This window comes from Candoia aspera, chromosome 3 (genome assembly GCF_035149785.1).
Source record: "Candoia aspera isolate rCanAsp1 chromosome 3, rCanAsp1.hap2, whole genome shotgun sequence".
In the NCBI taxonomy this organism is placed as follows: Eukaryota; Metazoa; Chordata; class Lepidosauria; order Squamata; family Boidae; genus Candoia; species Candoia aspera.
The window spans coordinates 185,938,299-185,952,164 of record NC_086155.1 but is presented as its reverse complement, the minus strand read 5'-3'; the positions used below and the strand labels follow the sequence as shown (position 1 = coordinate 185,952,164).

Here is a 13,866-nt window from a genome sequence, read left to right as displayed (position 1 = left end):
AACACACATGCATAGTTGTGTAAATGATCAACAAAACACAATTTACACTAGTATGGAAGGCATTTCTACATAAGAATTTGTAAAGTTACAAGAGCCACAAAAATCATCCTAAATTTAAATAATAAGAAGTAAGAGTTAATCCAGGAAGTGCATTGAATTACAGGAGATCTCTAAGTCTGCTTAACCATAGGAAAAATGACAAATATGTTTGCTGGATGCTACCAGGGATCTTGTTCCTTTTTTGTCCATCAGTGAGTTTATGTCTGCTTATTTCAGCTATTTTGTGTTTTTTCCCTCCAAATGGATTAGGGTTATTGATCAATGGTTGACAGTTACCTCTACAAATTTATGTCAGCACAACAAGGACATTGCAGCAATCAATTACATTTGCAGCAGGCAAAAACTTTTGGGACATGAGATTTTAACACAAGTGTCAACCAAAACAGGAACAAGAGTTGCTATCAGATACACTTGCCCAGAAGAACTTTCCAGAACATCTGGCTGCTGTTGTTGTCGAGACTTTTAAAACAGAATGAAAGAATGACCAGAACTTTATTGATCCAGGAGAGAGGTAATTGTTAACAGGCAACTGTTGACAAGAAAAGAGTGGGATGTCCTCCACTAAATTTTCTACCTTACAATATCTGAGTGACATACATTAAACAAACAAACCCATCCCAGGCCTCGAAGTCTATATTTAAGATGGCATCCGCCCATTCTCCTTTGCATTTCTCTCTCCCAAACTTCCTTATCTCTCCCCACTGATTTCAGCACTTACCTCTTCCAGAACTACCCTATCTAGTCCACTAGAGAGTACAGAAGTTCACATTCTTTTTGTTTGACCATGGAACGAGTGACAAGAATTAAGCATACACATCTTGACAGTTCCCACTTAAAAAAAAGTTAAAGCATAAGCCTATGTCTGTCTACTCAGAAGTAAATAAATTTCTTGCAGATAACCCTGGTAGACGGGCACATAAGCATTGCTTGAAGCAGTCTTCTTGCACCTAAGGAATTTAAGGCCTACAAACATTCACATAGATGCTACTACCCAGGAGGGTGTTTTTAGGGAAAGCACTTCATTTTTTATTACTGTTCCATCCTTCTTCTCTAATGAAACTCAAGGCGACTAACACAGGGTGGCCAATCTCCTAATCTGGCAACACCACGTTCCTTTAAAGCAGTGTTTCTTAAACTTTTTGCTCTCAGGATCCCTTCCCACTTTTAAAAATTATGGAGGATTGTCAAAGAGCTTTTGTTTGTATGAGTTATCTTTATCAATATTTACCATATTAAAAATTAAAATTGGCACATTTGTAGAATATTTATTTATTGAAACATGTAAAAACAACATTAAACCCATTAGATATGAACAAATAAATTATTTTTCATGAAAAAAACCTTGTATTTTTGAATTTAAAAAATGAGAAGAGAGACATTGCTTTAAATTTCTGCAAATTACCTTCAATACCTGGCAAATAATTTGACTGTGCAGACCCCTGACAGGGTCTTCGGGGACCCCCAGGGGTCCTGGGACTACACTTTAAGAAACCCTGCTTTAAAGCATACACTCGGACAGCTGTAAACCCCAGATGTTGCCAGGATGATGCTCCCCACTGCAGCGGACCCGTACAGAGCACCTGCTCAGCATGCAGGCTCTCCCTCTCCAGCATCCAAGCAGGGCTGGAAAAACCCTGCCCCAGAGCCGCTGCCCCTCAGGGTTGCCCGTTCTGAGCCGAAAAGACCAGCGGAGGGTCTCTACGGCTCTTCCTCCCAAGACAGCCGGGCTCCCACCGCACCCTGCCCCTGAACGGGTCGCCCCCGCCCCGCGGATACCTGGTGAAGGCGAAGGCCATGAGGCTGAGGATGGTGAAGCTGAGCAGGGTGATGGTGTGGGGGCGGTAGAAGAATTCCAGAGTGATGTCCTCCACTTGCTGCTCGTTGATCATGCGGAAGTGCAGCCGATAGTTCACATCGTCCTTGCTCAAAGTCCGACTCCCCACATACGACGCCATGGTTGCAGCGCCTTCCCTCCGCCGCCTCTTCCTCCTCCTCCTCGCCTCCTCCTTCCCACGCAGCGGCGGCGGCGGCGGCGGTAGCGGCCCACTCCCGCCGCTTCCACCCCTTGCGGTTCAGCGAGAGGGAAAGGACAGCAGAGGGACGCGCCAGGCGGGCAGCGAGGAGACGGGAGCGGGATGAAAGAAGGGGCGGCGCAACGGCGGGCGGGAGGCGGGCAGGGCGTCGCTTTGGACGTCGCCGCCGCGAGGAAGGGCCCCGCGGAGCCTCGCCTCCCACTACTGCGTCAGGAGGAAGCGCCCTGCGCGCTGGGGGAGGCGGCCCGCGTGGAGGCGAGGAGCTCGTCGCTGCGGCCGGGCAGGCATTGCCCCCCCCTCCCTCCCTCCCTCCCTAGGCGCTGCAAGCTGCGGGGCCGACGGAGCCTCCCCGAAGGAGCGCGGAGCCGCGGGGAAGAAAAGGCCTCCAAGGATCCTCTCCCCCGCGCAAGAGCTGCAGCTTTCCCTTGCCCGGGCGTGCAGCCGGGTGAGTTGGTCATTCTGGCGCGTCCTTCCTCGGAAGCAAGCGGCCCGAGTTTCTGTGCTCGGTGGGGTTTCCTGCAAGTCTTCTTGGGGAGGCTTGTAAGGGGAGATCGAAGGGGGGAATCCCTCGCCGTTCCTGGGAGTCTCCCGTCGAGTTCCTGGGGTAAGCGGCGCGAGCCCGCGAATGCTTACTCGGAGGAAATCTAGAATACGAACGCACGCTAATGTGAGAATCAGCGTAAAGGTAGACTAGACCGATGCTGGAGTAAATATTGTAAAGATCAGGAGACACGCATTCTCTTTGGAGACCCACTGCATCTTCCCTAATTTGAGATCCTGCGTTCTTGTGACGGATGGTGGGAGATTTAGTCCAGGAATTCTGGAGGGCCACCGATTGTGTACCCTCCATGCCCTCCGCTTACTTCATGTTCCCGATAAAAATAAGACAACAGAGAAGAGGGTGTGCTGTGTAACTGCAACGTTGTATATTTTACCTAGTTTTGGTTCTGCTGGTAGATTAACTGTGAGGGGGAATTATTCTCAAAACGGTACCTGGAGAGTTACAGGGATCTCATCCCTGATGTATAACACTATTCTGGTCATGTTGCCTGAGGATGTATCAATGTTTTCTTGGAAAAAAACCACTGTAGGGATGTATTACTGGGGTTGTTAATCATAACAGTCCTGATGGGCAACTTTGTTGAGTCCCACTGACAGTTTTTGAAGAAAGGTCCTTGTTGCCATTCTTCTTACAAAGACAGCAGGATGAAGAATTGAAGTATTGAAAAACAATGTTGGATGCATTTTAGTTCTCATTCAATCTGAAAACTAGCTCATTAATTTTAGTCCTTGTAAATAATCAGGAGTCCCCAGAGGTAGGCTAAAGCAAAAGACTTGATCATCCCCAAACTGTGTGCAAAAGCAGACTGGTTCTTATTTTGATATTGATGGTAGAATAGCATCCACTACTGTAACTGATAACACCAGGGCAGGTAGTATGTCTCTAACATAAGAGCAGACAACTGTTCCCCCTCAAAACCCTCTTTTTTTTTTTTTTTTTTTGCAGTCACAGTGTCCTTTGACCATGTCACTGAATTCTAGTGATATTGGCAGCATGGTTACCAACTGTTTTATTTATTAATTCATTAATTCTATTTAGGCACTGCCCAACTCCAAATTAACTCTTTGACTGGACAAGGTTGAAAAAATAATTGCAGGCTCATGCACTTTCCTTCACTGCCCCATCTGCTGCTCCTTCACCTCCAGCAAAACAGTCTGTGTAGAGCCACCTATCGATTGATTGATTGATTGACTGATTGATTGATTGACTGAACTTATATAGCCGTCCATCTCACTTACATGTGACTCTGGGCAGCATACACAATTAAAACAGAAACTAAACGATCAACATAATTCAACCATGAAAACCAATTAAAAACCGTTTAAAAACTATAATAACAAAAAAGACAGGGAAGAGTGCAGTCTAAACTTACACCAGCCATTTAACAGGCTCTACACTTCCATGGGATCTCCATGCCAAATGGCAAAACCAAGTTTTGAGGACTTTCAAGGTTTCCTATCCCTACCATTGTAACACTTTGCCATTGCAAACTAACATTGCAAACCCTTATTCTGTCTAATGAATATCAGTTTAAATGATCCTTTGGTTTTTTGTTACAGAACTTAATCAGTAAGATGGCTTTGTGGACTCGACAATTATCCAGATGCTGCCCTTTGTTAAATGCATACAATATTATGAAGAGTACAGAACTGAGAAAACAATCAATAAAAACGTGGACACATTTTCTTGAACAACCAGATTTGCAGTGGCTTTGTCCTTACAGATATTTTTGCCAAATGCTGTTAAAGAACGTTAGAACTTTGCATTTGGATAATCACGTGCAGCTCTGCAGTTCGAGTGCTGAACCCAGTCAGACTTCACTTTCTTTTACTGACAAGTCAAAAACTGAGATAGTATCTAGTTTAGATACTGATGTATTGCTTCAAGGTAAGTAACAAATTACATGTATATGATGTTGAACTTGACATATTGCATACCATGTCTAAAATTAACCTTTAAATTTTGTATTCTCTGCCTTCTCTGCTCAAAAATTGCTTGGAATTTATTGTTTGTCATGGTGATTAAATCACACTTTTTAACTGAGCCTGAGAAAATTATTCAGTAGAGCTGAGGGTGATTCTTATACAGGTAGTCCTCGGTTAATGATGGTAATTGGGACCAGAAAAGCGTGACATCACGTGATGACATCGCTTAACATCGACAATCCTGGCACTCCCAGTTGCTGTTGTTAACTGAATCCCACCGGTCGTTTGCCGAGGACCCACCCTGATCCAAGCCACTACCAGCTTGGTCCGCCTCAGCCCTGAGCCTCGGTAAGGTACGGGACTGCCTCCTCTTCAACTCCCCCACATGCCTTTCCCCCCCATCTCTGCCCTTTTGTCCACCCTACACTCCACCGCCTCTGCTGGCCCTTCCGCCCCTGCTGCCCCCAGCTGACCTTTGCCATTTTCTTCCTTCTGCTGCTGACAAGGTGTGCCTGGCCTGGCCCTGCTACCCTTGTCCAAATGTATTCATTTATATTTCAAATTTAGTCACTGCCCACCTCACTCAAAGAATGACTCAGTAAATTGCACACAGTCTTGTCCAAATTGCGTGCGGCCTTCTCATGAGGCTTTAGAAGGCTTCAAAACCTCATGAGAAGGCCTCATGCGATTTGGACAAGGCCGCATGTGGCCTCAGGAAGAAGGCCTGGTGCAGCCAGCGGCTGCCTCACAAAGGGCCAGGTCAGGCATGCCTCATCAGCAATGGGAGGAAGAAGACGGCGGAAGTCAGCTGGGGGCGGCAGGGCCAGCGGAGCCCAGGACTGGCAGAGGTGGAGTGCAGGGTGCCTGAAAGGGCAGAGATGGGGAGAGATAGGTGGGTGGGATGAGTTGAAGCGTCCCTGTGGTCGTAAGTGCAGGCGGGTTGCCAGGCATCCAAATTTTGATCACATGACTCGGGGGGTGCTGCAACAGCCGTAACTTCGAGGACTGGGCATAACAACCATTTGTTCAGTGCCGCCATAACTTTGAACGGTTGCTGAACGAATGGTTGTTAAGCGAGGACTACCTGTATAAGTGCATTTATAAAAATATATGTGTATACTTTCATGTAAGACTGATTGCAGTAGTAATGAGAGCTAGAATAAGGTAATGATTACAGTATTGCACTTAGACTGGGAAAATTCAAGTTTATGTCAGCTGTGGGAGCAGATAGATAGCCTCTGATGCACACTTTGACTGGACCACCAATGTCAGTGGTATGATTGCCAAAACAGTTTACAAGCCAACAAGGGAAATTCAAGACATTTGATCTCCTGCATTCCCTACAGGTGTAGATAGATGCATACAGGGATCACAAAACACAGTATTAATACTTAGTTAAAAGAACATGAAAGGCATTGCCATCTAGGACAACCTGAAAAACCAGCGGTAGCGGGACATGCACTGCTTTATTTATTTATTTAATTTATATAGCCACCCATCTAAGACCAGGTCCAATTCAAAGACAGACAAGTACCAGCAACCATGTCAACAACCATGTCCAACTTGATAGGCCATTGAGATCCATAAACTTTCCAACAAATTAACAGGAAGGAGGAGAGTTTGAAAATCATACATGGAACCTAGTTTTACCCCACACCAAGACTAAACAGATCTTAACAAATCAAGAATCTGCAGCAGCCTCACCAGAAACAACACCTAGCAGTATCCTAGCTCAAAGACAGACCAATCAGGAACCAGCTCTTTTGGAATTCTTCAAAATAAAACAATCAGAGATCTATCTACACAAAGAGCCAATCAGCAGCCTTGCCCAAGGACAGGCCAATCAGGAGCCAGTGCTCTTGGAATGTCTTCAGAATAGACCAGTGAGAAGTCTACTTAGATGAGGAACCAATCAGGAACCAGCTTTTTCTGGTCGTCTGTGTCATGGACCAATCAGAGATCAGCTTGCCAGGTTAAAATACGAGAGCCTAGTCAGTCCCTGTTTTGTTTGTTTGTTTTGTAAATTTATATGGCCATAACTTATATAGTTATCTATGAGCGGCTGAGAAGTACACTACAAAGCAGCTCACTTTGCCTCTGAAAATGCCAGCCAAAACTGCCAGCAGAATGTCAGGACACCAGAGAACTAAACCATGGCCATTCATCCCAAAAGCTCATCATTGCTTGACATCTGCCTTGAAAGCCTACATCAGAACATCAGGTGTTCTCGAGAGCTCTTCCAAAATTGCAAAACTCACCAAATGGGTTCCAAATTATATATGCCATGGTTAAACCACAGTTGGCTGGTTCACAAACAATGATAAGTAATAAATCATGGTTATAGTGATTGTTCTATTGTATTCTGCTTTCTTCAAGCACTGAATCTAATTCTGGGCGCTAGAGTTTCAGAAGGATTCTGTCCTAACAGTCAGGAACCACGCTGAGACAAGGAATAGGTCTCTAGTGTTTTATTACTGCTACATTAGACAGAAAATCCTAACAAACTGAAGAAGTGTGGGAAAAACCCAGACAGATAAACCCCAAAGTCAAGACGGGTCTGATCTGTGTCTCTTTGAATGGCTGCTTAACTCCTCAATACTGCGCATGCATTTTCCCCCCTGGATAGGGGCCCCCTCCTGCTCACCATCAGTACTCATGACAGATTCAAAGAAATTGGAACAGGTTCAGAGAAGGGCAATGAAGAAGATCAGGAGCTAGAAACTAAATTGTGTGTAAAGGAGCTGGGTGTGTGTAGCCTTGAGCAAAGATGACTCATGAGATGTGATAATACTATCCAAAAATCCCTGAAAGGATGCCACCCAGAAGTCATAACCTCCTCTCCCTTTCCGGAGTACAAGACATAAAATAACGGATTTAAGTTACAGGAATGCAGATTTCTGACCTAGGGAGGTGGTAGGCTCTCCATCCAAGAAGAGCTTCAGTAAGCGCCTTTCATGGATACTTAATTTGGATTTCTGAACTGAGCAGGATTGGACTTGACAGCCTAAATGGTCCATCCAACTCTACAGTTCTTTACACTAGGAATATAGTAAGTCTGTAATGGGAGAGCAAATTTTTCTGAGTGGACTGGCTAATGTATGTTTGTAGAGTAATAAAATATACTTATTTTATATTTAAGGCACCATCAGATATCCAGGTTCACTGCAAAAATGCTTTTTTCCCCTTAGCTTATGCAGTGTGATAGGAAACTTCTGATCTCAGCCTGCAGCAAACCACAGTTTACTGTTTTATCTAAACTAGCAAAGGCTGATACGGCTTGTGGGACTACAAATAATGCTTTAATGTAATCTGTGATAAATTTCCAATCTCAGTGACTGGGTTCACTCTTTGCCCTAAGGTATAATATAGTTTGTTTGGTTTTGGCTTACTGTGCTATGTAAGCCCAGACAATTGTAGTTTAGTACATGTAGGAATCAAACAAGTGTTTGTGTGGGGGAGGACCAAATATGCAAGCATGAAACTTGTGTCACTACATGATTGTAACAGCAAATTGTATTAATATTTTCTAGTGCAATAGCTTTTAAGATTGAGTTGTAAGTCTCTTCTTCAGAGTGACAGCTTTGGAAGTGAAGTAAAATCTGGTGACTCAATCAAACCACAATTTACTGTATTGCTAGAAGTTGGGCATGAATGGAGGTTACTGTACCTACTGCAGTCTTTGTTATCTAGAGTAAATAATGTGTAATACTGTTCAGTTGGGCAAATATTGCAGTATAAGGCTTGAAGATATGCAAGTCATCCCCAAAGACTCCATATGCTATTACTGTTTTTTTGGTCTCTCATTTAAAAAAATAATAGTCTCCAATAGTCTATTGAAAAGGTAGGATCTCCCTTCCCCTACATTTTGAGAATAAATAATTAAAGGATTAAATAATCAATTTAATTCAGAATAATAAAAGAATTGTCTTAATTATTGTGCAATTAATTTTATAGGGCTATTTATCAGCAGCTAAGAGAGCTCAGAGGAATGGTGTTCACTATATAAAATCCATAGGTGTGTTCAGTATTCTATCACTTCTTTCACTTCAGTTCTTTTTTCACTTTAATGAACTTAAGATTTGGAAGATGAGTTGCCTTCATCTGCCTTGGAGGAAATTTCAGAAGATGAGGCTCTTCAAATCAAAGCTGCACCACCACCTCCGTTAGAAGCTTTCTCACTTAAAGATTATATTGATCATTCGGAAACATTGCGCCAGTTGGTGCTTCTAGGTAAGTGTATCTCCACTTGCTAGACACTTTGTGATATGTTGGAACTCCGCAATAATCATTTTTTACTATACAATAACCAATCATGATTTTGTATATGCAGCAGATTCATGTTTGCAGAATGTATTGGAAGTTCAGCGCTAAACATGCCTTCTATCATAAGGTGGGAGATGGGTGTAATACTATTGCAGAAGTATAATTTCTTGTGGGCAGAAACCACTTTTTTTACACAATTTCTTTGTGATAGAAATTTCCTTAAATGCAAGAAATTCATGAAGAATTTGGAAAAGAACTTCCTTAGAACTATTATTTACCTGCTGTATGTGTACCTCAGGGCTTATATCTTCAAATCAGTATCATGTTAAAATTTCTATATCTGTTTAATATTAAACTATCTGATGCCAGTAACCAGTAGTCTTCTGAGACTTCTAAAGTATGGAGCTGATGTGTCGAGTTTACCAGAATGATAGGAATCAATGAGCCTTGAGCTCTTTCTACCACAATCTTTAATGATTTAGAGTTGCTATTCCATATTAATCACATCAAAAAAATGGCTACAAAGGAAAGAGTGTGCAGTGAAATTTAGAAAATTGTTAATCTCCAGGGGTGGATACAGACGTGATCAGACTTAGAATAAACCTGTTGAAATCAATGTGACTTAAGGTGGTAATGTCTATCTGAAGTCTGATTGAGTGGGGCAGCTCTAAGTATAATCATATTTGGATCCAAAGTAGAACACACAGCTTTTAGTGTTTGCGTGTATAAAATTGGGTATGCTACAAGACAAATAAATATTTATTTCACTGAATAGTTAGCTATCTAATTTATCTTTGAATATCCTGCAGGAGTCGACTTGTCCAGGGTGGAAAAACGTCCAAATGCAGGTCAGCTTCTTGTAAAGCTAGACTTTGAAAACGATGTTAAAAAAATCCTTCTATTCCTTAAGGACACTGGTTTGGAAGATACACAGCTTGGGTCATTTCTCACTAAAAATCCTTATATTCTCAATGAAGAGGTGGAAGATCTAAAAACAAGGTAAGCACATCTGGACATTCCAACTCTGTCATCCACCAAACATCAGCAATTTTAAGCTGCATTGGGTTGGAAACTGTTGGGCTTCCTGTTCTCTCCAGTGACACGGCTTTAGAGTGCTAAGTTCTGTATGGTAGCAAGAACTGAGAAATTCTAAGCAGGGCTGCTGGCATGAAGAAAGAAGGCTGAGAGGAAGAGAAAGGGAGCTGTTCATGAATTCTTAAGTCTACATTGGACAGGAGTTTATTCATATAAGAGTACAGTCTTTGGGTGGGAGGGCTACCAAGTGTATTGTTTTCCAGTGTGTAGCTGGCCAAAGTTTTTCCAATCACAGATTGAATATACAGGTAGGCCTCATTTAGCAACTGCCTCATTTAGCAACTGTTCATAGTTATGACTGTGATGAAAAATAACATTGCAACCAATCCTTGCATTTGTGACCTTTGGAAGTCTGTAAAGGAAAGGAAAGCTGAAGTAAGATCATAAACACAGTCTTGGTTTCACTTAGCGACCGCATCGCTTAACAATCAAGTTTCTGGTCCCAATTGTGGTCACTAAATAAGGACTACCTGTAATATTAAGTGTTCAGCTTAAGTGTAGCATCTGCTATTCAGAAACAATTCCAAGTTCTGTTCATTGTTAACACACGATTACTTCCCAAATAGAGTCCAATAAAAGGCATGTTAACTAACTCTATTAACATTTTTACTGTATGGTGTTTATTTCTTTTCTCATTAATTGGGAATCGAAGTATTTTCTTACAGTCAGACTTTTGTATTTTACTTTAGTCAGACTTTTCTAGCCTTCATTTTGGCTGTTTTGCTTGTTAATATTATTGAAACATCAGTCATTTTGATACATAATGTTGAGGACTTGGTCATTTGAGTAAAAGCAGCTACTTTGATTTCTTTCATTATAAATGAATGTATTTTCCTCTTTTCCAGGGTCGACTATCTAATATCAAAAAATTTTACCAAAGAGGCAGTTACACAAATGGTCTTAAGGGCTCCATATTTACTCCTATTTTCTGTGGAAAGACTGGATAATAGATTGGGTTACTTCCAAAATGAAATTGGACTAAATCCAAGAAAGGTACCTTCTGCTTTCCTTTAAGGAGTACTTTAGATTGAAATGAGCACTGTGTGGCACTCCATATGTTGGTGAACTATATTGCCATGCTGGCAAGCTTGCTGGGAATTCAGCAACATCTGGATGGATGGATGGATGGATGGATAATTTCTGTTTTGATTATATGTTTGCCTACATTATAAAAAATATAGATAGTTGAAACAATTCAGCACATATCATAATAAGAATCTCTGGCATTACAAGCGTTTAAAAACTCCAGTTAGATCAACGTTTATCTGAATGGCAGGCATTATACCCAGTTTTCTGAAAAGAATATATATGGTATAATACTGTCATAGGTTAACAAAGAAATCCATTGACATGGAAGTTGAAGTAATTGAGTCATGATGCTCAGCTGGACATATCAGCATAAATTATTGAGACTGAAATCCTGTTGAGATTTTATCTATGTTATAAAATACATTCATATATTTTTCATGTGTTGTGTATCTGGCAGCTTTTTCCTTACACAACCATGATACCCAGATAAGAAAATCTGTGTCTATAATTGCATAGCTGAGGCACAACAACTTCCCATAAATTTGGCTGCCACACATCGCTTCTCTTTACACAAGTGTAAACAAAAATAGAAGATATATCACTGCTTGCTTTTGCAATTATGTATATTTGGAAATTGCCATTATATTGAAGTAAGTTGTATCTTCAGATGTGATTTCACCATTCTCTCTCTCTCTCTCGGGAAAATGTCACATATGGATGATCCTTGCTCAACATGATGAAAGACCGTATTTTTTTCAGCTAAAATCATGTTGCCTATATATAAATATATCCTACCGAAGAAATGCAAATGTTTATTTTAACTTAACTATATATTATTTAATACATATCTATTTGTTTTAAAAATACAGACGAGAAATCTGATAATCCGTCTTCCAAGGTTGCTGACTGGCAAACTTGAACCAATTAAAGAAAACCTTATAGTAAGTCTCCTTCTTTTAGCATTATTATAAAATCATTATTTCAGCTCAGAAAAGTTGTTAAATATAAAGAGTTGTGCAGGATAGCAACCTGGACCAATTTGCACGGGTTCCAGTTCTATTTAACACGTATCATGTAACATAGAGCTTTATGAATAATACCCTAGTACGTGTAAGGTATTTTGCATGAGCCCTGGGAGTTTGAAACTAGTAAGGTTCTTGAAGTCTTCATAAATACAGAGGTATTATGAAAAGCTAGTATGAGATAGTCCTTTGTTTGAGAACTTGAGTGTTGTTGTCCACAAACCACAAATGAAGGGGGCTATATGTTTCAACATGGTGTGTAAGCCCACTCACTGTGGTTAGCTTTATACGAATTAGGCTACTGATTTTTTTTTACTGTTTAAAAAAAATCATGGCGTTCCATTATGTGTGAACTCCAGCAGTGTAATCCTTATACAGTATTTTGTAAGAAAACAAGTGCAAGCAATGAATATTAGAAAATTCTCTGCTATACATGAAAACAAGATTTTTTGAATGCTCAAAAAAAGTAGTTAACATTGTGAGTCTGCTGGAAGCTGGAACTTTATTTTCTGCTTTAGTATTTTAAAGATCCTGAGAATACAAATCACACAAGGATTTTGGAAAGATACTGTAACTTGTTTTATTTTGGGCAATCTACAGAGCTGTGTTGAAGATTTAGTACTTATTCAAACTGGAAAAAAAAATTGAATGCCTCATATTTCATACCTGAAGATATTGTCCCAGTATCACCCTGACTTCTTTCAAACTTCAAAATTGATTCATTGTAATTACTCTCCTTTTCAGGTATATGAGCTTGAACTTGGATTTAGTAAGAACGAAATCCGTCACATTGCACACACGGTCCCTAAGAACTTAAGTACAAGCAAGAGAAAGTTAACACAGATGTTTGATTATGTGCATAATGTAATGGGCATTCCCCACAAACTTATGGTACTTTTTCCTCAGGTGAGAATCTTGAAGTTTATCTAATTACCACAGTCACTGGAGCACAAAATGTGAAAACTAGTTTAAGGGGAAATTATGCAGACTATAGACTGACATGATGTATTTATTTAATAGATTTATATGGCTGCCCATCTCATATGCATGACTCTGGGTAGCTAACAGTTAAAAACAGTAAAAACAACAGAAATAACATAGCATAGCAGCCAAGAACACCCGGTTAACATAATCATGACCAAGAAATGGGCTTACCCATACATTCATGATGTAAGGAGATTAATGTGTTTTAAAATGTAAGTGAAACTGTCCATGTTTATGAAAATTACTTGCAGATGACACTAGCTTTAACACCATATTGTTCAGTGCCATATTTACTCAGAACTGTATGCCATTGATTTCAGTATGACTTACTCCCAAATAAGTATCTATTTCATTTTTTTCCATTTTAGATTTTTAATGCAAAGTTTTTACGAATCAAAGAAAGGCACCTGTTTCTTAAGTTCCTGGGAAGGGCCCAATATGATCCGGAGCAGCCAAGCTACATCTCCTTGGAAAAATTGGTAGCCTTGCCCGATGATGTGTTTTGTGCTGAAGTTGCTAAAACAGAAGTAAAGGACTTTGAAAAATTTTTGAAAACACTGTAAAGAAGAATTTAAAAAAAAACTTGGTATAAAATACATCTGGTAGTGTGTTTTCTGTCTGTAAATTTTGCGGTAAAAATAACAAAACTATGTCAATAAGTAAAATGACATCTAAAGGTACAAACTGATTTAGAAGTAAGATGATAGAACTCATATCCAAGTGTGCTGATAAAAGATAGGTAAACCAAACAAAAGGATAGTTGAACATTTACAGTCACGATGCGGTCATCAGTGTTTCTCACCTATGACCTAGATGTAATGTTTACCTAAGTGTAAGAGTATCTGGATTTAGATTTATTCCACAGTGATGGTAACAAGTCAATATTATTACTT

At 40.6% G+C, this 13,866-nt stretch overlaps 2 protein-coding genes across 2 annotated transcripts in view; one reads left to right on the top strand and one right to left on the bottom strand.

The window, feature by feature from the left end:
- Window positions 1-2,213, bottom strand: part of PTDSS1 (phosphatidylserine synthase 1) — a 41,157-nt gene extending 38,944 nt beyond the window's left edge. Inside the window, exon 1 of the mRNA XM_063299521.1 lies at window positions 1,837-2,213. Coding sequence (XP_063155591.1) covers window positions 1,837-2,015 — 179 coding nt within the window. The 5' untranslated portion in view covers window positions 2,016-2,213. The remainder of the gene's footprint in view (window positions 1-1,836) is intronic.
- Window positions 2,214-2,335: 122 nt separating this feature from the next.
- On the top strand, window positions 2,336-13,583 carry MTERF3 (mitochondrial transcription termination factor 3). Its single transcript, XM_063299522.1, has 8 exons — window positions 2,336-2,538; window positions 4,215-4,542; window positions 8,658-8,810; window positions 9,653-9,842; window positions 10,784-10,931; window positions 11,837-11,908; window positions 12,734-12,895; window positions 13,342-13,583. Exons 2-8 carry the CDS (start codon window positions 4,230-4,232, stop codon window positions 13,534-13,536), a joined length of 1,233 nt encoding a protein of 410 aa, XP_063155592.1. The 5' UTR covers window positions 2,336-2,538; window positions 4,215-4,229; the 3' UTR covers window positions 13,537-13,583.
- Window positions 13,584-13,866: the final 283 nt, after the last annotated feature.